A 27,500-nucleotide genomic window follows, 5' to 3' on the forward strand; every position below is an offset into this window, starting at 1 on the left:
TTGCATCACGTGTTTCCCATCACTTTCTAGGTTGGTCACCAGGACAAAAAAAAGGGAGGTCATCAGGGAAACACAAAAAAAAAACAAACACCTGAAAAAGGATCTAAAGCTGACCATAGACAGATTAAAACTGGCTGGCTGGATTTTCGATCCATCAATGGGCAGGCTGGTTGTACTGAAGTCGATCAAAAGAAAGAAGGACAGGTGCCGCTGAGTGTAACAGTGAAGGTTTATTACATAACATACATTACAAACTTGCATTAAGGCAGTAGCTTATCCTCATGGCTCCAGAGTCCCTTCCATGTACATGGCGCTTCCGCCCTCAGGCCAAACCAGCAGCCGGGAGATGACGCAACCTCGGGGAAGCCAATGGGGGGGGAGCCGGATCAAGCTCGGACAGCGGTAAGCCGCAAGTCCACTGATGATGACGTAACGCGTTTCGGAGCATGCGCACAAAGCTCCTTCCTCAGACAAGTCCACTGATGATGACGCGTGACGTCATCATCAGTGGATTTGCGGCTTACCGATGTCCGAGCTTGATCCGGCTCCCCCCCATTGGCTTCCCTGAGGTTGCGTCATCTCCCTGGCTGCTGGTTCGGCCTGAGGGCGGAAGCGCTATGTACATGGAACTTCTTTCTTTTGTGTACCAGCAGGATTTCGGCTTCTGCCTGTCTACAGCGCTGCCCTCCGTGATAGCATTGGAACTTTGTACCACCTGGAAGTCCTGATTGTTCCCCCCCTCTTTTCTTCTATCCAAGCGGGGACCCCACCGTTTGGCACAAGCGCCCAACACATCCTCTTTTGTTCCTGTACTGAAGTCGATCTGTCAGTCAACTTCAGTTCAAACTGCCTGTCTGTTTTTTTTTTTTTTTTTTTTTTTCATATAATCGCTGCCGCTGGCTATAGCTGGCAGCAGTGATCATTGTATTCTGACATTTGAGAAAGCTCCTGCTTAGAGAATACGCCAGATCAGGGTGAGGGAACAAAGTCGGTGTTGATGGAGGGAATCAAACCATTTCCCTTTGTTCAACCCTTTTGCCTTTCCTTGTAATAATGGACTCACAAGTTGTAGCTGCAGGTTGTAATGTCATGGCTGATCGACTCCCTTGTGTCCATGTACTCAATCACCTAACTTGTCCCTAACTGCCAAACAGACAAGCAACTTTTGTTCTGGGTCACAGTGCCCAGTGCATGTCTCGTAAATCATAAATATGGGAAGGCTAATGTGATTTACATGCATATCTTCCTTGCTCTGCTTGCTTGTGTCTGTATAAGATCTAGTTACTAATTTTCACTTGCAGAGCACCAGACTGAGAGACCCAGGGATTGTGGGATATGTAGTTTCTTTACAGAAAGTGTCAGACTACAGACATAGGTAATGTAATAACCTGTGCAGTGCCATGCAGCATGTCTCATGTTCAACCACTTGCCGCTTGCCCACAGTACATTTCTGGGCAACAGCGACGTACTGGTACTTAGGCACGTCCCATGACCGCTGGGTCCAGTTTCAGTGACGGCTTGCTTACTATTGTGATGATGTGACTGGACCAAAGCTATCACATGGTACCTGGTACCCTGTAAAATGTGATTAGCTGTAGCCAATCACAGCATCACAATAGTAAGTAAGTGACAATACGAGGCGCCAAGAGGGTTAGTAAGCTAGTATGCAAGCTGTCATGAATGAAAGCCATTCATGACAGTTAAAACTAGTTGCTTATAACAGTGATCATCGCTGTTATAAGCAATAACCATGTTAAACAAAACACAAATCCCTGATCACCCCCCAGATTAGCGGATTAGTACAGTGTCACTATGGTGACACTGAACTACTCTGATAGTATGTAAAAAGAAAAAAAAATTTTTAAAAATGTAATCAAACATAAATTCAATTTTTTTTTTTTTACACACTGTCACCAGTTAGTTTTCTTGATCACCACCACACCAGTCATATGATGACACTGAATTGCACTGGTGACAGTATGTAAACAAAACAAACAAGAAAAAAGATTTTATTTCTTCATTTCAATCTCCAAAAAATTGTGACAAAAAAAATTACAACTTAAAAAAACTCGCCATGCCTTTTGGACTGTCTACTTTCCAAAAAGGGGTAATTTGGGGAGTATTTGTACTGGCTTGGCATTTAGGGGTTCAAGAAATAACTGTCGGTACATAAAGGATAGATCATTTTTTCAACTATAGATGTGTGTATGTATGTGTGTGTATATATATATATATATATATATATATATATATATATATATATATATATATATATATACACACATTAACAACGGAGAGATCTCCCCTATACCCAATACTAGGTAACCCCCTATTCCCGTTGGGACTAGATAGCAAAAGGTTTACATCATTAAGGGAAAAGGGGCAGATACAGGCTTCATCATTCTTAATACAAAAAAAAGTGGCCCTCAGTGACTAAACTGATGGATGAGGAAGGCCCATTTAACCTGCCATTTTGGCAAGCTATTCAACTATACCATTACCTGGGATCCATACCTAAACCAGAGGAGTTTGATAGGAAGCTAACCAGATTTGAGCAGGCCTGCGTAAAACCAGGGAAACTAACACGCACTTTATCGGCTGCATATGGATTATTGATAAACCCAGAAGATCAACCAGAATTACCCTGGGTGAGAAAGTGGGAGGGAGACCTAGGTTGTAACTTGACAAAAGAACAGATCCAGAGGATATTGAGGTTTACCTTTAGCCCAATTAAATGTACTAAAATACAAGAGATGAACTACAAACTTATAACAAGATGGTACATTACGCCCAAGAAATTACAAAAATGGTCTCCAAACCAATCCAACTTATGCTGGAGATGCGAAAACGAAGTGGGCACACTATATCATATCTTTTGGACCTGTTCTAAGATAAAAACTTATTGGGCAGAGGTGAGATCTATAGTGCAGAAGGTAGTAGAATATGAAATAGAAGAAAATCCAGCCTTTTTTTTGTTGAATGTCTCGGATATACCAGCAAGTAAATATGAGAATTCATTGATACCACACCTAGTAAATGCGGCTAAGGCAGGCATCCCGGGTAGCTGGAAAAAAATACAACCCCCATCGATAAGAGAGTGGATAAATAGGATCGAGGATAATGGGAGACTAGAAGAACTAATTGCCACAACACAAAATAAGCAGGGAAAATATGAGAAAATTTGGAAAGCATGGACTGACTTCCTAGACTCAGAAGAAGGGAAACAATATATGTAAAATAATCAGGGGAGGGAAGGAAAAAGAAAGGAGAAAGAAAGAGGAGAAAAAGAGGAGGTAGAAAAGATAATAATTGAAGGAACACCATCTCTATACACAGGAATAGATTTTTTTTTTTTTTTTTTTTATTGTTTGCTTTGGAGGGAAGGGGTGGGAGGGAGGGAAGGGAAAAAAAAGGGGAAAAAATAAGGGATTTTGAAGGTATAATAAAGGAAGAAGTTATATTGTATGTTGCGACAGAAAAATATGTAACATGTAGAAGATTATGTGTAATGGTCTGTCTGTACCTTTAAGATTCCTGAATAAAAGATATTTGAAAAAAAAAAAATATATATATATATATATATATATATATATATATAAAATACAGTATCTCACAAAAGTGAGCACACCCCTCACATTTTTGTAAATATTTTATTCTATCTTTTCATGTGACAACACTGAAGAAATGACACTTTGCTACAATGTAGTGAGTGTACAGCTTGTATAATGGCTCTTTCACATGGTCCGCCTCCGTAGGCGGATCCGTGTTTCTCAGCGGGGATCAATCCGTGATCCCCGCTAAGCCGGCGGATGACAGCTCCGTCTCCGCTTGCAGAGCGGAGAGGGAGTAGTCTCAGCCCCCGCTGCCCTCTATGGGGGATCGGAGGAGAGCGGACCGCCTGTCCGCTCTCATCAGATCCGATCCAATTACTGAACGGATGGAAAAATAGGGTTTCCATCCGTCCAGATTTCACGGACAGGATCGGATACGGATGGCAGCGGGTGTCAGCGGAGGTGTCTCCGCTGACACCCGCTGCCCCATAGAGCTGCATGGAGGATCCGATCAGATCCGCCTAAAAAACTGACAGGCGGATCTGATCGGATCGCCCGTGTGAAAGAGCCCTAACAGTGTAAATTTGCTGTCTCCTCAAAATAACTCAACACACAGCCATTAATGTCTAAACCACTAGCAACAAAAGTGAGTACACCCCTAAGTGAAAATGTCCAAATTGGGCCCAAAGTGTCAATATTTTGGGTGGCCGCCATTATTTTCTAGCACTGCCTTAACCCTCTTGGGCATGGAGTTCACCAGAGCTTCACAGGCTGCCACTGGAGTCCTCTTCCACTCCTCCATGATGACATCACAGAGCTTATGGATGTTGTGTGAGATACTGTACGTGTATATATGTGTGTGTGTGTGTATATATATATATATATATATATATATATATATATATATATATGTTTGTAGACTGTAAAACTTTCACAGACTAAATAATACTCTGTATTGGGTTATTTTTACCAAAGAAATGTAGCAGCCTACATGTTGGCCTAAATTTATGAACAAAGATTATTTGTTGTACCCAAACTAAGAAAATGTTTATTTTCAAAATTTTCGGGTTTTTTTTCCGTTTATATAGCTAAAAATAAATGCCCACTGCTAAATAAATACCACACATAGAAAGCTCTATTTGTGTGAAAAAAACAATATAAATTTAGTTTCTGTACAGTGTTACATGACCAAGGAATTGCCAGTTAAAGTAGCGCAGTGCTGAATAGCAAAAAAATTGCCTAGTTATGAAGGGGGTAAAACTCTCCGGGGGTCAAGTGGTTAAACTGAAACTTCTGACACCAGAATGTGAATTTACTCTACTATAGGCTACGTGTACAGGGCAACAAGTGACACCATGAAATTACATGATCAGTGTGCATCTTATGCAGGTGATAAAACACAGGGTGCAGGTAGGAACGTGTATACAGTCTTTTAAAGTGGATATAAACCCAATTATTGAAAATTGACCTGAGCAAATCATATATCTGTAGTATTTACTTGTCTCTCTCCAAAGCTCTAAGTCCCATGTCTTTCTCCTTCTCCATTCCTCTTTTATCAGCATGATACCTTCTGACAAGTTCCCTGTCAACAGAGATAAAACCAGTCTGAAATTTGTGCCGAGTGGGTGCATAGAAATAGATTAGCAGAGAGCTGGTCTATTCACAGCACAGCTCTGCATGATTCTTCCTTTCTCTGCTTATGTGGAGAGGGGGTGTGTGCCTTTCCTCCAATCAGCTGTCTCACAGTGTATGCCAAACTTCCCTCCCATAGGTGAATCAGGAAGAGAAGATTCTAACTGGAGGTGCACTTTCTAAACTGCGTAGAAAGCTGAAGACAGCACATATAGAAGTAAAACTTATGTAGGGGGATTTGTATCATCTCTGTGTATCATCTGAGGCTGTTCACTTCACTGGGTATATGTGAGGGGTTACATCCACTTTAAGGAAACAAGGAATATATGGATGATTTAGGAAAGATGTGTCTGGCAATCCAAGGCAGACAATGGGCATACAGCAAAAATGACAGGGTCCCCATAAGGGACTCTTAACCACTTGATGTCGGCTTACTGTCTATTTACGTCGGCAGAGTTGCTCTCCCAGGTAAAATCGCGGTAATAAGCGTCATCTGCCTGGTCGGGGGGGGGGGGGGGCTAGGGGGAGAGCGCGTTGTCGACGCCGCCACGCTCCCGCCCCCCCCCATCATCAGCGGGGAAGGAAGCTGGCGCGTGTGTCAGGCAGCTCCGATTGCCATCTGACACCCTCAATCTCTCCCCACTGAGAGAAAAGGACGGACGGCTGATGTAAACACAGCCGACCGTCCTTCTGCCTGCAATGATCACAGAGGAGACCATGTGATCCTGCTATATAGGATCGCATGTCTCTGTGATCATTTCAAAACCCAAACCCCCCCCACAGTTAGAAACACTCCCCTAGGCTCACATTTAACCCCTTGATCACCAACAGTATCAACCCCTTGCCTGCCAATGGCATTATTACAGTAACAGAGCATATTTTTAGCACTAATTACTGTAGTCCCCCCAAAAGTGTCAAAAATGTCAGTTAGGGGTCCGATCTGTCTGCCGCAATGTCGCAGTCCATCAAAAAAATTGCAGATCACCGCCATTACTGGTAAAAAACAAAAAAACAAAAATGACATAAATCTTTCCTGTAGTTTGTAGACACAATAACTTTTGCGCAAACCAATCAAAATACGCTTTTTGCGATTTTTTTTTTTTTTTTACCAAAAATATGCAGCAGAAAACAAATTGGCCTAAAATGTTAAAAATTTTTTATTTTTATTGTTTTTTTTTTATGGGGGAATGTTGTATAGCAGAATGAGGAAAATATATATATATTTTTTCAAAATAAACGCACTCTTTTTGTTTATAACGCAAAAATAAAAATCGCACAGGTGATCAAATACCACCAAAAAGCTTTATTTGTGAGAAAAAAAGGACATCAATTTTATTTGGGTACAGCATTGCATGACCGCGTAATTTGTCCATTAAAGTAACACAGTTACCCCGGCGCCCCTCCCGCCGCCTTCCGCGGCTTTGCCCGGGTCTCCCGTCCCACCGCGAGACCCAAGCACCCAGCCGGCACGTCCGCCGGCTGGATGGAGTCCCGATCTAAGCTGGAAGTGGCTTCGATCGCGTCTCTGATGACGTAACCTGGAGGCGGCGTCCATGACGTCACTTCCGGGTTACTCTGCTGCTAAAGGCTGCAGACTAAAAAAACGGCTGTATTCAAAAATGCAGTTTTCGGCACTTTGCATACATGGAAGTGTAGTGGAGGGGTTTGGGGTCTTTTAAAGTAACTTAGTGCCGAATCGCAAAATAGGGCCTGGTCAAGCAGGAAAATCTTCTGGTCCAGAAGTGGTTAAGTAGGAAAATACTGACCCAGGCATCCCATCTCCCAGAATGCTCCTCACCTTTCCCCCTCCTTGTCATCCTCCCTGGACTCCTTTATTGCAGTTCTTTCTCCTTCTAGTAATTCTCTTGGTATCCCTTCTTTCCCATTAAATATATCCTCTGATGAGACTTTTCACTGCAGACTTTTAATTAGAAGTTATAAAGAAGACATGGACAACACAATAGGCCATTGTAACAGACTGTAATCTTCCCTAAACTACAAAAACGCACACTCCAGAAACCTCTAACTGCAGGTTGGTCCCAAACCAACATTTTCCGTAAGCCGGAGCTCCCCTTTAATAATCCTCCAGTGCTGTGTGCGGTGTCCTCAATAGATGTGTGTGGAGTGCGTGTAATAATCCAGCATTAGCATACAGTGTGTCCCCAGGGGCTTTCTGCAATATTAATGATCTGATTCCCATCCTAATAATCTATTTTTACTAATTATTCCAGGCACAAATCCAGAGGGTCTGCTGAGAGCCAACTATGGCTCCATCCTGACACAGATTTCAGGCGCTCTCCATGGACTTCATGATATATTGAAAGGTAATGTTTAGAACAATCCTTCATTTATTCGCTCATCGCTTCTCTCTGTAATCCGATGAACACAGAACATTATCACCGGCGTATTTCTAAAGAGGTTTTTTTTTTTTTGAAAAATTAACTCTATACAGCCTGTGAGCCTTAAGTACTTCACAGCTCCAAATCTGCACCTTCTCACCATACAAACTGTATCTGTATTAAAGTATATGTCAACCCTCACCTTTTAACCACTTAGTGACATACCGTACGTCGGCTGACTTTGCAGGGTTATACCGGAGGTTATGGCCTCTAGCTAGAGGCACCATCCCGGTACCGTTGTTTAGAGCTGGCGGTCGGCTTTCCGGCGGTAATGACCCATGCGGCTCAGGAGCCGCTCGATCGTTACCCCGGCGAGCGGGAGGGGGACGTCCCCCCCTCCCGCTGCCTTCCGCGGCTTTGCCCGGGTCTCCCGTCCCACCGGGAGACCCGAGCACCCAGCCGGCACGTCCGCCGGCTGGATGGAGTCCCGATCTAAGCCGGATGCGGCTTCGATCGGGTCTCCGATGACGTAACCCGGAGGCGGCGTCCATGACGTCACGTCCGGGTTACTCGGCTGCTAAAGGCGGCAGATTCAAAAAACGTCTGTATTCAAAAATGCCGTTTTCAGCGTTTTGAATACATGGAAGTGTAGTGGAGGGGTTTGGGGTCTTTTAGACCCTTGATCCCTCCATAAAGAGTACCTGTCACTGCATATTGCTGTCACAAGGGATGTTTACATTCCTTGTGACAGCAATAAAAGTGATCAGATTTATTTATTTTTTTAAAAACCTGTAATAAAGTTAAAAAAATAAATAAATAAATAGGAAAACATTTTTTTTAGCTGTCACCGTTAGCTCGCACACGAATGAAAGCTTATATGGAAGTCGAGCTGCAAATTAAATCGCTGTTCAAACCACACATGTGAGGTATCGCCGCGATCGCCAGAGCGTGAGCAATAATTACAAAAAAGAGCTACACTCTAACTCTAAACTGGTAACCGTTAAAATTTTTTAAAGCATCGCCTATTGAGATTTCTATTGACCGTAGTTTGTGGCCATCCCACGGGTGTGCGCAATTTTAAACCATAACATGTTGGGTATCCATTTACTCGGCGTGACATCATCTTTCACGATATAGAAAAAAATGGGTTAACTTTGCTGTTTAGTTTTTTTAAATGCAGTGAAATGTGACGTTTTAAAGACCGCTGCGCAAATACCGCTTGACAAAAAATATTGCAATGACCACCATTTTATTCTCCAGAGACTTTGCTAAAAAAATATATATACAATGTTTGGGGGTGCTAAGTAGTTTTCTACGAAAAAATACTGATTTTAACTTGTAAACAAAAAGTGTCAGAAATAGGCCTGGGGCTTAAGTGGTTAAAACAAGCCATTTAGTTTAAAATGGGAATGAACAAAACACTATATATATATATATATATATATATATATATATATATATATATATATATTCACACACACAAATTCTATGCATTAAGATAAACCTTCTGTATGCAGCTGCCCCCCTAACACTTACCTGAGGTCCCTCTCTGTCCAGCGATTTCTACACGTTTATCAGCTGTCCGAGATTCTACCTCCTGATTGGCTCAGAAAACCAAAGTCAGCTAGCCAATCAGGAGAGAGAGGGGGCAGGGCTGGGTCAGGGATCCATGTCTGAATGGCCACAGGAAGCTTTGACTCGTTTCGGGTGCCCCCATCGTAAGCTGTGTGCTGTGGGGACACTCAACAGGAGGGAGGGGCCAGGAGCACCGAAGAGGGACCCAAGAAGAGGATCTGGGCTGCTCTGTGCAAAACCAACTACACATAGGAGGCAAGTATTAAGTTTATTTTTGTAGGGAAAAAAAAAAAAGACTTTACAATCCCTTTAACCACTTCCCGCCCGCCCTATTACAAATTGACGGCGGGAATGTGGTTGTGTTATCCTGACCGGACGTCATATGACGGCGGCAGGATAACACAGCTCTGGGCGCCCCCCGGGGGTGCGCAGAGCGGCGATCGGTGATGCGAGGTGTCAGTCTGACACCCTGCATCTCCGATCTCGGTAAAGAGCCTCTGACAGAGGCTCTCTACCATGTGATCAGCCGTGTCCAATCACAGCTGGTCACATAGTAAATAGGATCGGCGGCTCCCCTGCCAGGGGGGGGGTCGGCACTGGTAATCAGATCATTGATTACTAGTGCAGACCCTCGGGGGGGGGGGGTGCCACTAGATCCACCAGGGATGCCCACTATGACCCCAGGGATGCCCACTATGACCCCAGGGATGCCCACTATGGCCACCAGGGATGGCAATCAGCCCCCCATTGCCCTCCCCATCAGTGATGCCCACCAGTGTCCTCCCTATCAGTGCTGCCCACAAGTGCCCATCATTGCCATCCTTTAGTGTCGCCCACCAGTGCCCATTATTGCCCACCAGTGCCGCCTATCAGTGCCCATCAGTGCCGTCCATCAGTGCCCACCAGTGCCCATTAGTGCCCGTCAGTGCCACCTATCAGTGCCCGTCAGTGCCACCTATCAGTGTCCATCAATGCCGCCTATCAGTGCCCAGCAGTGCCGCCTATCAGTGCCCACCAATGCTGCATATCTGTGCTACCTATCAGTGCCTATCAGTGCCGCCTATCAGTGCCACCCCATCAGTGCCTCCTCATCAGTGCCTCCTCATCTGTGTCTGTCAGTGCAGTCTCATCAGTGCTCATCAGTGCAGGAAAAAACGTATTTATTTAAAAAAATTGTATAACATAAACAAAAAAACTTTTTTTTTTTTTTCAAACTTTTCGGTCTTTTTTTATTTGTTTAGCAAAAAGTAAAAATCGCACAGGTGATCAAATACCACCAAAAGAAAGCTCTATTTGTGGGGGGAAAATGACATAAATTTGGTGTAGGTACAGTGTTGCATGACCGCGCAATTGTCATTCAAAATGCAACAGCGCTAAAAGGGGAAAATTGGCCTGGGCAGGAAGGGAGGGAAGTGCCCTGTATTAAAGTGGTTAAAGATGAATTCCAGATATAGATATTTTTTGCAGTTGCATTGCTTCACTTTTTTCCACATTTAGTTATGTTACAGCCTTATTCCAAAATGGATTAAGTTCATTATATTCCTAAAGATTCTACAAACAATACCCCATGACGACAACGTAAAAGTGTTTTTTTTTGGAATCTTTGAACATTTAGAAAAAATAATCACATGTACTGAAGTATTCAAAGCCTTTGCCATGACACAAATAATTGAGCTCAGGTGCATCCCACTGATCATCCTTGAGATGCTCTACAACTTGACTGGACTCCTCCCGTGGTAAATTCCATTGATTGGACATGATTGAAAAGGCACCACAGTTACCAGTGCATGTCAGAGCACAAACCAAGCCATGTAGTCCTCCGAGACAGGATTGTATCAAGGCACAGATCTGGGGAAGGGTACAGAAAAATTTCTGCAGCATTGAAGGTCCCAGGGAGCACAGTGGCCCCCATCATCTGTAAATGGAAGAAGTTTGGAACCACCAGGACACTTCCTAGAGCGGGCCGCCCGGCCAAACTGAGCGATTGGGGAGAAGGGCCTTAGGGAGGTGATCAAGAACCCAATGGTCACTCTGACAGAGCTCCAGCGTTTCTCTGTGGAGGGAGGAGAATCTTCCCCAAGAACAATCATCTCTGCAGCACTCCACCAATCAGGCCTGCATGGTAGAGTGGCCAGACGGACGCCACTCCTCAGTAAAAGGCACATGGCAGCCCGTTTGTGGTTTGCCAAAAGACACCTGAAGGACTCTCAGACCATGAGAAACAAAATTCTCTTGTCTGATGAAACAAAGATTGAACTCTTTGGCCTGAATGGTAAGCCTCTTGGCTGCAGGAAACCAGGCACTGCTCATCACCTGGCCAATACCATTGGCAGGAACTAGGAGACTAGTCAGAATAGAGGGAAAGATGAATGCAGCAATGTACAGAGACATCCTTGATGAAAACCTGCTTCAGAGCGCTCTCAACCTCAGACTGGGGCAAAGGTTCATCTTCCAACAGGACAACGACCCTAAGCACACAGCCAAGATAACAAAGGAGTTGCTACGGGACAACTCTGTGAATGTCCTTGAGTTGCCCAACCAATGCAAAACATTTTGAATGGCCCCCGTGTTGAACGGCTGACCTCCTATGTTCATAATGCGGCAGCTTTACGCTGCTCGGTGTGGGACCCAGGATCAAGTGGAGATCACTGGAGTAGCCGTGTCTATACAGTCATGTGGTATATTCAGAGTTACATTGATCCAAGCTGAATCAATTCATGACTATATATAAAATATCCATATCTGGAATTCATCCTCATCATTTGAGCAAAGGACTCTAAGAAAAAAAATAAATAAATCTCTTAACCTGTTGGCACCAACGGCACACAAATATGTGGCCTCTGGGTGGGTGGGCCTTTGCACCAAGTGGGCACATATTTGTGTACCCCGTTGCAAAAACAGTTGTGCTGAAAGATCAAGCCCTGCGCGCTCCCGACGCATTTATCGGCAGCTAATGGAAAAATCTTGACAAGATAGCCAATCACGGCAGTCACATGATCATAAATCCCTCCTCCCGGCATTTTAGACCCCATTAAGGGCCGGGAGGCACCAACGCCAAGGTGTTAACAAGTGGGCTGGAGGACTGTGAAGGATTCTTCCTGTGAGATGAACTGTAAAGAACTGATAGGGAAACTTTCCCCAATCTACCTAAAATGTTTAAATATTTATTACAGTTTCTTATATAGTGACATCAATTTACACAGTGCTTTACATATATATTGTACATTCACATCAGTCCCTGCCCTCAAGGAGCTTACAATCTAAGGTCCCTAACTCGCATTCACATACTAGGGACAATTTGGACATGAGCCAATTAGCGTACCAGCGTGACTTTGGAGGGTGGGAGGAAACTGGAGTACCCGGAGGAAACTCGCTCAGGGCATGCAAACTCCAGGCAGGTGGTGTTGTGGTTGGGATTCGAACAGACGACCCTTTTAGTTAAATTTGGCTGTCATTCCTCACTGGCACCGCTGTTCTCATTGTAGCTTCATATATAAGCTGTGGATTCTGCTGCTACTTTTAGGCTTTAGTTGTATTACTCCGGAGAATGCTCACACTTATACTTTACTTGTTTGTCATTGCAGAGCTTTCCAAGCACTACACTCATAAAGCTGCACTTGAACAGGATCTGCCGTCCGCCACCGATAAACTTAAAACTACAAATGATTGCATCTTGTCTTCACTAGTTGCTCTTACCAACGCAGCCAGCAAGGTAGTGAAATCCGTTCCATCGTCTCCATTACTCTCATCCCACCTTATGGAATCCGGGTTCTAGGGTCTTGCTCTGACTCCTGCTTAGGCTGTTCTACTGATCCTTATAATTAAAGCGGTTTTAAACCCAAAAGCCAACATTTATTATATTGCAGCTTACCATTTCTTAGATATGATGGCTGCGTTAGTTTTCTCTATTAGGCCCCTTTCAGACCGTTCAGATCCGCCTGTCCGTTTTTTTGGCGGATCTGAACGGATGCCCCATGCATCTCTATGGGGCATCGGATATCAGCGGAGACATGTCCTCTGACATCCGATCTGATCTGTCAAATCTGTCCAGCAGATTGGATCGGATGAGAACGGACAGACGGTCCGTTCCCATCCGATTCCCCCATAGAGAACAGCGGGGACCTGACAGCTCTGTCTCCGGACACAACATGGAGACACAGCTGCCGCCCGCCTGCTCAGTGGGGGATCGGCGGATTATTCCCCGCTGAGATAAATGGAGTCTGCCGACGGACTCTCCCGTGTGAAAGGGGCCTTAAGCTTTTTTCTTCTATATTCATTTGGTGATCCAGCCAGCAAGTCTGTCATTTTTCAAAAGAACAAGCTCTCCAGCTGAATGTATCCCTTTCAGGAATGAGATCAAACATTTACCACTGACCTGGGGTGCTTAAAATGATCAGCTTTTATTTATTCTTGCAAAAACTTTATCCCAAAAGGAGCAAACTAGAACAAAAAGATCCCCCCTGTAATAACAGGACTTTGAGGGCAAGGACGCCGAAGACCTCAAAATTATAAAAAAAAAATATAAAGTTTAATGGATCATATTAACCACTTAAGCCCCGGAAGATTTTACCCCCTTCCTGACCAGGGGGTATTTTGCGATTCGGCACTGCGTGACTTTAATGGACAATTGCGCTGTCGTGCGACGCTGTATCTAAACGAATTTGGCGTCCTTTTTTTCCCACAAACAGAGCTTTCTTTTGGTGGTATTTGATCACCTGTGCAATTTTTTAATCATGCGCTATAAACAAAGAAAGAGCGTAAATTTTGCAAAAATAGCAATATTTTTCACATTTTTTTTATATGAAATTCCCCCCAAAAAAATGTAAAAATCAAAATTTTTTAACATTTTCAGCCAATTTGTTTTATGCTACCTATGTTTGGTAAAAAAAAAATCGCAAAAAGCGTATTTTGATTGGTTTGCGCAAAAGTTATCGCGTTTACTAACAAAGGGAAAGATTTTTGTTGTTTTTTTTTTTAACGCGTAATGGCGGCGATCTGCGATTTTTTTTTTTTTTTTTTTTTGCGGTACTGCGACATTGCGGCGGACAGATCGGACCCTTGACTGACATTTTTGACACTTTTGGGGTTACCAGTGACATTTCTACAGTAATCAGTGCTATACATATGCACTGTTACTGTAAAAATACACTGGCATTGAAGGGGTTAACTTTTTTTGAAAGGGAGGGGCTATGTGTGTCCCTAGGGGCGTGCTTTCTACTGTGATTGGCTGTGGCTTCAGATGTATGAACAGTGATTAACGGTTCTACATAGTAGATCCATATGATCATCCTTCATACACATGGGAGAATGACAGGCAGCTTGTTTACACAAGCCGCCTGACTTTTTCCCTCTCCCCCGACGATCGCAGAGTGACCGGCGGACATCGGGTCCGCCGGGCACACGCGCGGGGGGGTGCGTGACCACGCGGGAGCGCGCCTCCGGTGGCGCGCGCTCGCTCCCAAGACCCTCACAAGCTAGCGACGTAGACCTACGTCGCTTTGCCTGTGAGGGGCTGACTGCCGACGTAGATCTGCGTTAGGCAGTCGGCAAGTGGTTAATCAGTTCTGGACCGCCCACCCCATATTTACTGCGGCAGGCTGGTCCTCCTGCGCAAAACGTTGTAGACCTACGTCGGTCCCACACCTGCATCTAGGGGGTGGCGCGCTCCTGCCCCTATCAGCAGTTGGGACTCCGATGCACGGGACAGGCAGCTCCGATTGCCACCCGCAATCGCTCCCCACTGAGAGAGAAGAACGGTCAGCTGTCGTAAACACAGCTGACCTCTTATTCTCTCTGGAATGATCACAGAGTGCCTGTGATCCTTCTATATAGGCTCACAGGTCTCTATGATCATTTCACAAGCCATGCCCCCCCCACAGTTAGAATCACTCCCCTAGGCTCACATTTAACCCCTTGATCACCCACAGTGTTAACCCCTTCCCTGCCAGTGTCATTAGTACAGTAACAGTGCATATTTTTAGCACCGATTACTGTAGTTATGTCACTGGTCCCCCCAAAAGTGTTTACAATGTCAGTTAGGGGTCCGATCTGTCCACTGCAATGTCGCAGTCCCGCTAAAAATCGCAGATCGCCGCCATTACTAGTAAAAAATAAAAAAAAAAAACAATAAAAATGACATAAATCTTTCCTGTAGTTAGTAGACGCGATAACTTTTGCACAAACCAATCAAAATACGATTATTGCAATTTTTTTTTTTACCAAAAATATGTAGCAAAAAACAAATTGGCCTAAAATGTAAAAAAATTTAGATTTTTAAATTTTTTTCTTTTTTTTTGGGAATGTCATATATAAAAATGTGAAAAATATTGTTTTTCAAAATTGTCGCTCTTTTTTTGTTTATAGCGCAAAAAGTAAAAATCACACAGGTGATCAAATACGACCAAAAGAAAGCTCTGTTTGTGGGGAAAAAAAGGACGTCCATTTCATTTGGGTGCCGAATCGCAAAATAGGCCCTGGTGATTGAGCAGCCAAATCCTCCGGGGCTAAAGTGTTTAATGTAATTTCCTAGCAAAAAAAATTGGATTGTTACATGTGAAGAAAAAGCCTGATCTTTAAAGCGGAGCTCCAGTCCCTCTAATCAATTTTTTTGTTTTTTTTAAAGCTCCCCTGTGATTGTCATTACTTGCACATTAATATTTGCATACTGTCCTTACGGTCTTCATAATGGTTACTTTTAAAATAGTAATATCTTACATGATCTCGGAAGCAGGCAGAGGCCATCTCAGATGTGGACATCTGAAGGCCGTTCATGTGCATTTTTGGGATTAGGTGCAACTGGCTACCCAGCATGCACCTCCCGATCTCGCGCCTGCGCTGTAATGACACTGCACGGTGCAGTTTGATTATGGGTTGCCATAGCAATGGTGATGTCAGGGGACCCCGATAGGCAAGTGCAGTTGGGGAAAACAGCGAGCCCTTCCCGTGGACTCCTGGAAGATATAGCACTGATATCCCAGGAGTCCTTTGGAATCGCCTATTGACTTAATCACATAGGGGGCCGGAACCGGAAGTGCTGCCCGGATCTCATAAAATAAGGTATTGCATTATTCTTATCCATTTATGTGTATGTGAATGTACACCAGGGGGGCATTGAGAAGAGTGAAACTTGTACAAAAAAAAAAAGAAATAAAAAAAATAAAAAGGGTGGAACTCCACTTTAAGTAGAAATAGAAGCACATTGCGATATTGTTGGTGTGGGTGTTTCACCATCACAGGATTTTGAAAAATCAAAGAGAGTCTAAAAACCATTACAGGCGGTCCCCGGATTACAGACAAGATAGGGTCTGTAGGCTTGTTCTTAAGTTGAATTTATTTGTGAGTCGAAACATGTACATTTTTTAAGTGTAGCTCCATCCAGAAAAATAATTTTCTCTAGCGCTCATTGACAGACGTAGTCCTCGGTGATACACCACCTTCGGGTTATGTTGCCTCCACAGGAGCAGGACTAGACAGGAAATTAAAAAGCTCTGGCCACACCCTAGGGGCAGTCCCAGAGGGTATATCCTCTCTCTCTCTGCCTCAGCAAATCAGTTATTTTCTGTCTAGTTAGGAGTAAGGACCTAGACACCTTGCTGGGATCTTAGGTCCTGGCAAGAATTTTTTCTTAAAGGATTTTTTTAGACAGCTTTTTTCTCCAGTGTTCCTGTGAGATCTTCAAGCAAGAAAGCTGAACTGGGCGACGGGCTGGATGTTGAGATCCGGTGGTCACCCCAGTTCAGCCTACGAGCGCGTGCAGGCCATAGCTCCGCGCTGGGTCGGCCGCGACAAAGTCCCATTAAAGGACTGTCCACGCGAGTTAAACGTCTCGCTGAAACGCCAAAGACCATGAGTCACGGCGTCCGTATCGGTCGACAGCCCTCCCGCCCCGGTGGAGAGGGGTACTGTCAGGAGTTGGTGCCCGCCTGGTTCCGGTATGGTGAGTAGTATGTTCCCCCTTTCCCCCTGACGGGTTTTGTGGTGAATGCGGGCCCCTCTCTGTATGGTAAGATAGAGTCCCTTTCTATCCTACAACATGACACAGATCCTCCTACTTTGAGTGTGATTTTATGTGTGCAAAAAGCCAGGAGGCTTGGTTTGGGAGCTAACAATCTAATTGTATACATGTTTTAAAGATGTAATCTGTGGCATTCTGGGAATCTTATGGGTTAAGAATAAGCTACCTACCAGTCAGAAGCCACGGACATGTAGACTGCCTTCCTAATCAGATCTCCAGCTATTAGCAGGCCTCCCGAACGGCCATGCGGTCCGCCAGGGCCGGTACCGCCAACCACGCCATATCCCCATGCAGTGAGAGTGTTGTGTGCCCTGCAGCACACCGCTATTCAGTACGGGCCGCCGCCATTTTTTTTGCTGGATCGCACGAGCCGCCATTTTGGCGTAGCCTCGTGTCTCCAGCATGGGGGCGGCCATGTTTGAGGTGATCCAAACACCTCGTGGAGCTTGGGGGAGGCGCCGGAAGGCGCACAGAGGGGCGGAGCCGCCTCCTTTCTTCCTGGGCAGCCAGCCAAAAGACTTCCTGTTTGTTAAGACAGCGCTGTAACCTGTTGCAGTTAAACTCTGAGCATCAAGTGGTGAGCCTGGGGGTCTATCTCTCTCTCTCTCGATCGATAGGGATCCCTAGCAGGTAACACTAAGGGGCTTTTGTGGCGCTGGGGGTCGAAAAAAAAAAAAAAAAAAAAAAAGTTTTATTTTTGAATTATATTATCCAGGAAGTAACTGGAGTTATCATGGACCCTGCCACACATATTCCCCCACCTGTTTCCCTCGAGGGGGCCACGGGACCCGCCGGTGCACAGAGTATAGAGTCATTTACAGCAATTTTGGAGTCTATGGTGGCTCGGGTGGAGGCGGCCTGTCAGGGACGGGGGTCAAGGAAGCGACCCCCGCCTACCCCTATACCATCTGACACCTCTGACTCAGATTCAGAGGTAGTCACGGCAGTTGCAGGTTCCTCTGCAAGGGCTGTTATCCCAGGTAAAGCCCCCTCAGACAGTGAGGAGGACGCTTCTTCTCCTGCTATTATTCAGGAAGAAGCATTGGTGGACGCACTAGTTGTGGCAGTGCAGGAAACCTTAAAACTTGAGGCTTTACCGGCAGAGGCAACTGAAACAGAGATTCCTTTTGGTACTAATAAGCCCATCAAGACGATGAAGGCTTTTCCTGTACCTAAATGTTTCGGTAATCAGATTAAAGGAGAATGGGAGCATTCTAAACGTACCTTTACTATTTCCAAGCGTATTGCTAGACGCTATCCGTTTGAGGAATCCATCATTAAGAAATGGACGGTACCACCAGTCGTGGATCCGCCTATTTCCAGGCTGAATAAAGCCACGGTTATTCCAGTGGAGGACACTTCGTCCTTTAAGGATCCGGTGGATCGAAAGATGGAAGCAGAGTCCCGCACCATCTTCTCTCTGATAGGGTCAGCTTTTAGACCAGTAATTGTTATTGGGCTAGTTTCCCAGACACTTACGGAATGGGCGAAAATGGTACGCCAAGATCTTAGGGGAAAAGATATTCCCCAGGAGACATCTGATTTGATGGAACAGATTATACAAGGGCTACAGTTTATCTGTGACGCAGCCTTGGACACTACTCCCTTATTAGGGCATGCATCTAAGACAGCGGTGATCCTCAGACGTGTGCTGTGGTTAAAATGCTGGTCAGCTGACCTAGGTTCCAAGAAGACCTTGACAAATCTCCCCTTTCAGGGGAATCGTCTATTTGGGGCCAACCTAGATGAAATCATTAAGGATGCCACTGGGGGCAAGAGCACTTTTTTGCCACAGGCTGCTAAAGCTAAGGGACCTCGCAACAAGCGAGGACCTTTCTTTACCGCCCATAAAGGGCGCCCGGCTGGTACTAGCGGGAAAGGCAAGACTCCTCCAGGAGGGTTCAAGAAGGGCTGGTCGGACAAGCAAAGGACCAACCCAGCCAAACCCGAAGCAAAGGAGTACACAGCCTGAAGGTGCGCCCCCACCCGGTTTCAGGGTGGGGGGACGTTTTCACCGGTATTCAGGACATTAGATCGAGCATCGACCACTACTACCGGTGCGATTCTTCCCTTCCAACATTTAAGTACTACAGGAAGCGGTAATTACCGTTCCCTGAATAGATCTTTTCCTTTACCTTTTCCTAAGATTAGTCCCGATACCTCACAGGAATCGGATCTGGTTGACCAGATAGGCCAAGTAGCCTCTAGTCGGGTGACTTCGGTCCCTGAGGTTCAACCAGAAAAGATCACCTTTCCTGATAACTATCAGGTATCTGATAAATGTGTGGGAACAGAAAACGACCAGACTTTCTCGGATGGTCGGGGCCAGGTACCTCTAGGGACGCCTGGTTCAGATCCAATCAGCGCCAGTGGTCCTAGAAATTCTAGGCTGGCCTCCTCAAGCCGGCCTGGCCGACTTGGACATGTTAGTCGTAGACGTTCCGTGGGAACTTCGTCTCAGGGAGTGTCTGTGGTCTCAAGGACCAATTTACCATCATGCTTTACAGTCGCTGGGTTTAATGGCCTGGCCATTGAGACCCAAGTACTGAAGGACAGAGGTTTGTCAGCTTCAGTCATTCCTACCCTTATTAAAGCAAGGAAAGCGACTTCCAGCAAAGTCTATTATCACACATGGAAAACTTATATTGCGTGGTGCGAATCTTTAGGATTTCCTCCACGTACCTATTCGGTGTCTCGAATATTGGCCTTTTTGCAACAGGGGGTTGAGCAGAAGCTAGCCTTGAGCACCATCAAGGGTCAAGTTTCAGCATTAGCAATCTTCTTTCAGAAGCCTTTAGCTACCAAATCCTTGGTGCGGAATTTCATCCAGGGGGTGCGGCACCTGGCTCCTCCAGTCCGCGCGCCCTTACCGCCTTGGGATCTTAATTTGGTTTTGTCGGTTCTACAGAAACCTCCCTTTGAAAACATCAGGGAGATTCCCTTGCTTACTTTATCCCAGAAGGTGGCCTTCTTGGTGGCTATTACTTCTGCTCGCAGGGTGTCAGAACTGGCTGCATTATCATGCCAGTCCCCATACCTAGTGATTCATAGGGATAAGGTAGTACTTCATCCTAAGCCATCTTTTCTTCCCAAGGTGGTTTCAGATTTTCATCTGAATGAAGATATTGTACTACCTTCCTTGTGTCCGCAGCCCAAGCATCATCGGGAACATGCGTTGCATTCCTTAGATGTGGTTCGGGCAATCAGGGTATACCTGAAAGCTACGGAATCATTCCGTAAGACGGATTCACTTTTTGTGATCACGGATGGCCCCAGAAAGGGGTTGCCTGCATCTGCCGCGACTATTGCCAAATGGATTAGACAGACGGTGGTACAGGCTTATTCTATTAAGGGTCAGAGTCCTCCGTTCCCTGTTAGGGCACACTCCACTCGAGCGCTCAGTACTTCCTGGGCCTTTCGCCATCAGGCGTCAGTGGTCCAGGTATGTAAGGCGGCCACCTGGTCGTCGGTACATACCTTTACAAAATTCTATAAAATTGATGTGACGGCATCGGCGGATGCCTCATTTGGCCGCAAGGTTTTGCAGGCCGCAATTTGAGGAGACCGGTGGTCTACCTCGAGGGTTTTTTTTTTTCTGTTTGAAAAAAAAAAAAAAAAAAATTTGTTTTCTCTTTTTTTGTTGAGTCTCATCATTAAGGATGAGCATTGTAAACTTCTAGTTGGCACCGGTTAGGCCTTCTAGATTGGGATTTGATTTCCATTTTCCCACCCCTCAGTTGTGATACTGCTCTGGGACGTCCCGAAGGTGGTGTATCACCGAGGACTACGTCTGTCAATGAGCGCTAGAGAAAAATGGATTTTTGTAAAATCTTACCGTAAAATCCTTTTCTCTTAGCTCATTGACAGACGTAGTCCCCGCCCCTCTGTTTTTTTGAGTTGGGTTAAAATCTCTAAAGACTGCTTTTTCACATAACTGATTTGCTGAGGCAGAGAGAGAGAGGATATACCCTCTGGGACTGCCCCTAGGGTGTGGCCAGAGCTTTTTAATTTCCTGTCTAGTCCTGCTCCTGTGGAGGCAACATAACCCGAAGGTGGTGTATCACCGAGGACTACGTCTGTCAATGAGCTAAGAGAAAAGGATTTTACGGTAAGATTTTACAAAAATCCATTTTTTACATTTTTTGGATAGCATAGGGAAGGGATAACACTAGAGATCGACCGATTATCGGCAAAGCCGATATATCGAGGGCCAATCTGCACTTTCCCTGATATATCGGAATCAGCCACCAAGGTGACCGATATTGCCGATATTTCAGGAAAGTGCTTATACCGGAGTGATGACCGCAGATAGAGGCATCACCCCGGTACCGGCGTCCATAGCCGACGGTCGGCTGTCTTGTAATGACAACCGATGTGGCTGAGAAGCCGCGTGGCTGTCATTACAAGAAGCTGGAGGGGACGTCCCCCCGGCCACCGCCTTCTGCTGCTCGCCCGGGTCTCCCGCATTCGGCTCTGATCGGGTCTCCATGCAAAAACCTGGAAGTGATGTCATGACATCACTTCCGGGTACTCGGCGCCAGATTAAAAAAAAATGACAGCATTCAGAACAGCCAAAGTTGGCGTCTTGAATGCTTTTAAGTGCAGAGGAGGGATTTGGGGTCTTTTAGACCCCCCAGATCCCTCCACAAGAGTACCTGTCAATTAAAAAAAAAACATTTTTTAAATGTATGAAAATATCGGCGCATATCAGCTGATACCAATACGCGATGACCAAAATATCGGTATCGGCTACGAAAAGCCGATATCGGTCAATCACTAGTTAACACGCCTGTACCATTTTTTGTTTTGCTGTCTTTGCCCCTGTTCAGAAGATTTCCCTTCACTTTCTGTCCCTATAATAATTCGATTTGGAAAATTTTGGGTTGTTGGGGAATCAATGATTGTTGATAAAGCTTCAGTGGAGACACCTTTTTCCCCATAATAACTCTTCCAGAAGTGAATTTCCCTTCCTAGGGGGAAATTTCCTCTCACTTCCTGTTGTCTCCCTCTGTTTGTAAGTCAGATGTTTGTAACCCGGGGATTGCCTGTATATGGGATATCGCAGGAAACTTTTAGGTTTGGCTTTAGTACTTGAATGTCTGAACCTTACGATGATTGTATGTATATAGTCACATTGTACACAGGATTGATGATTAAGGCTCCGTTCACATCTGGGCGTTTTGGGGCGTTTTTGGGGAGTTTTTCTGCTCTAGGATCAGCTCTCAAAACGCCCAACAAGACAAATCCTATTCATTTCAATGGCCCCTGTTCACATCTGAGCGTTTTGATGCTGTATACAAAACGCCCAACACTCAAAAAAGTACATGAGCTTCTTTTTGGGCAGATTACAGGCGTTTTCCATTGATCTCTATTCAATCTAAAAACGCCTGCACAAAAATCGCGGTAAAAATCGCAGTAAAATCGCTGTAAAAACCGCGTGAAAACGCTACGCTCAGGTGTGAATGTAGCCTAATTGTGTTGAACATAACTTCTATTGACGTTTTATCTATATTGTAGTGTATTCAAAAGAACGACACACACAAATCGTAGATTCATTTATTATTTTATTTATTTAGTTTAATCACAGTAGTGCATCATCAATTTATTTACCTTTTGAACTGTCTACTTTCCAAAAAGGGGTAATTTGGGTGTATCCGTACTGTCCTGGCATTTTAGATCCTCAAAAATGAGATATGCCTTCGGTAAATTAGGATTAATCAACTTTCAACTATATATTCAAAAGTATTGGGACCCCTGCCTTCACATGCTCATGAACTTTAATGGCACCCAGTCTTAGTCCGTAGGGTTCAATATTGAGTTGGCCCACCCTTTTGCAGCTATAACAGCTTCAACTCTTCTGGGAAGGCTGTCCACAAGGTTTAGGAGTGTGACTATGGGAATGTTTGACCATTCTTCCAGAAGAGCATTTGTGAGATCAGGCACTGATGTTGGAGAGAAGGCCTGGTTCGTAGTCTCCGCTCTAATTCATCCCGAAAAATTCATCCCTTTTTAAATTCATGGACAATCTTGAGGCACCCCATCAAAAAATGTAAAAAAACTAAACGTTTTCCAGAACACGGCAACATCCACACACGTAGGACACCCAATGTTAGAGGTAATTTATTCTTCCAAAGCCAATACACCTTTGTAAAATGGTACTGACTAGTATTCCAATGTTTCTCTTCTACCTCAACTTCTGTCCCTCAAGCAGCTAATGTGATCCCAGTGCTGACGGAGAGGGGTAGGATTGGGGAAAAAAAGTATGATGTGCCGGTGCTCAGTGTCTACCTATCAACCAAGTACATCATTGGTTGTTAGAATGGCAGCGGCTGGAATGTTGTAATGGTGCGCAATAAAAACCCATGGCTTTTGTAACTAAATAGCGGGCTTCATCCACTTGCTGGCTTGTATACAATTTTTTAAGTAATTTGCCAAGGCACCCCATGAAGAAACCTGAAAGCACCCCAAGGAACCTGGGCACCCTGCTTGAAAAAGGCTGTTCTATTGGGTTGAGGTCAGGACTCTGTGCAGGCCAGTCAAGTTCCTCCACCCCAAACTTGCTCTTCCAAGTCTTTATGGACCTTGCTTTGTGCACTGGTGCGCAGTAATGTTGGAACAGGAAGGGGCCATCCCCAAACTGTTCCCACAAAGTTAAAAGCATGAATTTGTCCAAAATGTCTTGTTATGCTTGTGCCTTAAGAGTTCCCTTCACTGGAACTTAGGGGCCAAGCCCAACCCCTGAAACACAACCCCACAACACAATTCCCCCTCCACCAAATGATTTGGACCAGTGCACAAAGCAAGGTCCATAAAGACATGGAGGAGTGAGTTTGGGGTGGAGGAACTTGACTGGCCTGCACAGAGTCCTGACCTCAAGTGGACAGAACACCTTTGGGATGAATTATAGCAGAAACTGCAAGCCAGGCCTTCTCATTCAACATCAGTGCCTGAGTTCACAAATGCGCTTCTGGAAGAATGGTCAAACCTTCCCATAGACACACTCCTAAACCTTGTGGACGGCCTTCCCAGAAGAGTTGAAGCTGTTATAGCTGCAAAGGGTGGGCCAACTCAATATTGAACCCTACGGACTAAGACTGGGATGCCATTAAAGTTCATGAACATGTAAAGGCAGGCGTCCCAATACTTTTGGATATATATTTATATTTGAAAATTGATCAATCCTGATGTGTCGACGGCCTATCACTTCTTGAGGCTCTAAAATGCCAGGACAGCACGAATATCCCCAAATGACCAGTTTTTTTGAAAAATAGACAGTTCAAAGGTAATTTAAGGTAATGAAATCTCAGCGTAACATCATCTTTCACATTATACAAAAAAATTAGGCTCACTTTGCTGTTTTTCTTTTCCAAATACAGTGTGACATAAAATATTGCAACAATCGCCATTTTATTCTCTAGGGTCTCTGCTAAAATATATATATATATATATATATATATAATATAATGTTTGGGGTTCTAAGTAATTTTCTAGGAAAAAATATTGATTTTAACTTGTAAGCAACGAGTGTCGGAAAAATCCTTAGTCTAGAAGTGGTTAAACTGACCCCATTTACAGTTGTAAAGTTCATCCCTTTGATCTAAAAGAACAAAATGATACAATGTTTATCTCAGCTCTGAGTAACGTTGTGATAAACTTTGCCGGCTGTTTTTTTTTTTTTTTTTTTGACCGCTCTGAGCAGAGAACAGCTCTGCAATGGTACATGAATCATGGAAATGCTGGATTAAGATCATGAGGGGGGGTTGAAGATCATGATATTTTTTTTTTTTTTTTTTAACGAATAATCGTTTTATTTATATATATATATATATATATATATATATATATATATATATATATATATATATATATATATATATATATATATATATATATATATATATATAAAATATATACACATCCGGAAAGTATTCACAACGCTTCACTTTTTTCACATTTTGTTATGTTGCAGTCTTTTTCCAAAGCGGATAAAATTCATTACTTTCTTCAAAATTGTACAAACAATAGCCTGTAATGACAACATGAGAGAAATTGGTTGAAATCTTTGCAAATTTATCAAAAATAAAAAACAAAAAAAATCCCATGTACATAAGTATTCACAGCCTTTGCTCAATACTTGGTTGAAGCACCTTTGCCACCAATTACAGCCTCAAGTCTTTTTAAATATCATGTTACAAGCTTGGCACCCCTATTTTTGGGCAGTTTCTTCCATTCTTCTTTGCAGGACTTCTCAAGCTCCATCAGGTTGGATGGAGAGCATCTGTGTACAGCCATTTTCAGATCTCTCCAGAGATGTTCAATCGGGTTCAAGTCTGGGCTCTGGTTGGGCAACTCAAGGACATTCACAGAGTTGTCCCGTAAGTACTCCTTTGTTATCTTGGCTGTGTGCTTAGGGTTTGTTGTCCTGTTGGAAGATGAACCTTTGCCCTAGTCGGAGGTCTAGTGTGCTCTGCAGTAGGTTTTCATCAAGGATGTCTATGTACATTGCTGCATTCGTCTTTCCTTCGATCCTGATTAGTCTCCCAGTTCCTGCCACTGAAAAACATCCCCACAGCATGATGCTGCCACCACCATGCTTCACTGTAGGGATGGTATTGGCTAGGTGATGAACAGTGCCTGGTCTCCTCCAGATATGACGCTTGCCATTCAGGCCAAATAGGTCAATCTTTGTTTCATCAGACCAGAGGTATTTTTTTCTCATAGTCTGGGAGTCCTTCAGGTGCCTTTTGGCAAACTCCAGGCGGGCTGTCATGTGCCTTTTACTGAGGAATGACTTCCGTCTGCCCACTGAACTGTACATGCCTGATTGATGGAGTGCTGCAGAGATGGTTGTTCTTCTGGAAGGTTCTCCTCTCTCCACAGAGAAATGCTGGAGCTCTGTCAAGTGACCATCGGGTTCTTGGTCACCTCCCTGACCTTCTCCCCCGATGGCTCAGTTTGGCCGGGCAGCCCGCTCTAGGAAGAGTCCTGGTGGTTCTAAACGTCTTCCATTTACGGTTGATGGAGGCCACTGAGCTCATTGGAACCTTCAATGCTGCAGTGATTTTTTTTGTACCCTTCCCAAGATCTATGCCTCAGTACAATCCTGTCTCGGAGGCCTTTCCAATTCATGTCCAATGAACTGAATTTACCACAGGTGGACTCCAATCAATCAAGTTGTAGAAACATCTCAAGGAGGATCAGTGGAATCAGGATGCATCTGAGCTCAACTTTTGAGTGTCATGGCAAAGGCTGTGAATACTTGTGTTCATGGGATTTATTTTTAAAACATTTGCAAAGATTTCAAACAAACTTGTATTATGTTTTAATTATGGGGTATTGTTTGTAGAATTTTGAGGAAAATGATGAATTAATTTTGTAATAAAGCTTTAACATAACAAAATGTGGAAAAATGGAAGTGCTGTGAATACTTTCTGGATGCAGTGTGTGTATGTATGTATGTGTGTGTGTGTGTGTGTGTGTATATATATATATATATATATATATATATATATATATATATATATATAGAAACCATAAACTAAGGAACACAGCGCTAATGAGGGGAGCACCTAGCATCGGGAAAAATACAAACTTCCAGCAATAAATCCATGTAAAAAATAGTGCAGCGCTAGAACACATACAAATATGATAAAAAAACCTCAACATAAATAGATAAATTGAGTACAATAAATAAATATATATCATAAAAGTTAAAAAAAAAAATGTATTTTATTTAATTTAATTTAAATTTTTTATGAGATATATATATATATATATATATTTATTGTACTCAACTTATCTATTTATGTTGAGTTTATTATCATATTTGTATGTGTTCTAGCGCTGCACTATATATATATATTATAGTAGAATTTTAGTTGCAGTCAAACATTTCTCAGCAGAGTTCCTTTTCTCTCTCTCTTTTCAGATGGCGACGTTCTTCAGCAATAACTTGGACTATTTCATGTCATCGTTGAGTTACGGACCAAAAGGAGGCCAAGGGTTCACTAAGCCGCTTTCTGCTGCGATGATGCTTCAATACAAGCAGAAAGCCGCCCAGTACATGAAAGCTCTAAAGACGGTTTGTATACAGAGTAAAACTTCTGCCGCTGTAGTCCTTAACCTGCGTCGCTGCCTGATTAGAGAACAAATATTGTCTCTTCAAAAGCAGACATCTCCGTTGAGCAGAGAGACGGCCCGGCTCAGCTCATTAAATATTTAGATGCGGAGCAGATACTGCTGACAATTTGTGCTGAACAAGTCTGGTCCTGCAGCATTAATTTGTTTTCATGCCAGTAGAATGTCTGCTGCAGGACTCTTCTTAGCATTGTGATATTTAAGGTTTGCATTATAAATAGGCAGAATCTGCCCTGAGCGCTGTCCTACCTG

At 44.1% G+C, this 27,500-nt stretch overlaps 1 protein-coding gene across 1 annotated transcript in view; it reads left to right on the forward strand.

Annotated features, from left to right (window-relative positions):
- Window positions 1-27,500, forward strand: part of PPP1R21 (protein phosphatase 1 regulatory subunit 21) — a 247,552-nt gene that overhangs the window by 162,119 nt on the left and 57,933 nt on the right. The window contains exons 13-15 of the mRNA XM_082252349.1: window positions 7,415-7,507; window positions 12,682-12,809; window positions 27,040-27,192. Of these exons, the coding sequence (XP_082108475.1) occupies window positions 7,415-7,507; window positions 12,682-12,809; window positions 27,040-27,192 (374 nt within the window). The remainder of the gene's footprint in view (window positions 1-7,414; window positions 7,508-12,681; window positions 12,810-27,039; window positions 27,193-27,500) is intronic.

This window comes from Pelophylax lessonae, assembly GCF_965119305.1.
Source record: "Pelophylax lessonae genome assembly, chromosome: 3".
In the NCBI taxonomy this organism is placed as follows: domain Eukaryota; kingdom Metazoa; phylum Chordata; class Amphibia; order Anura; family Ranidae; genus Pelophylax; species Pelophylax lessonae.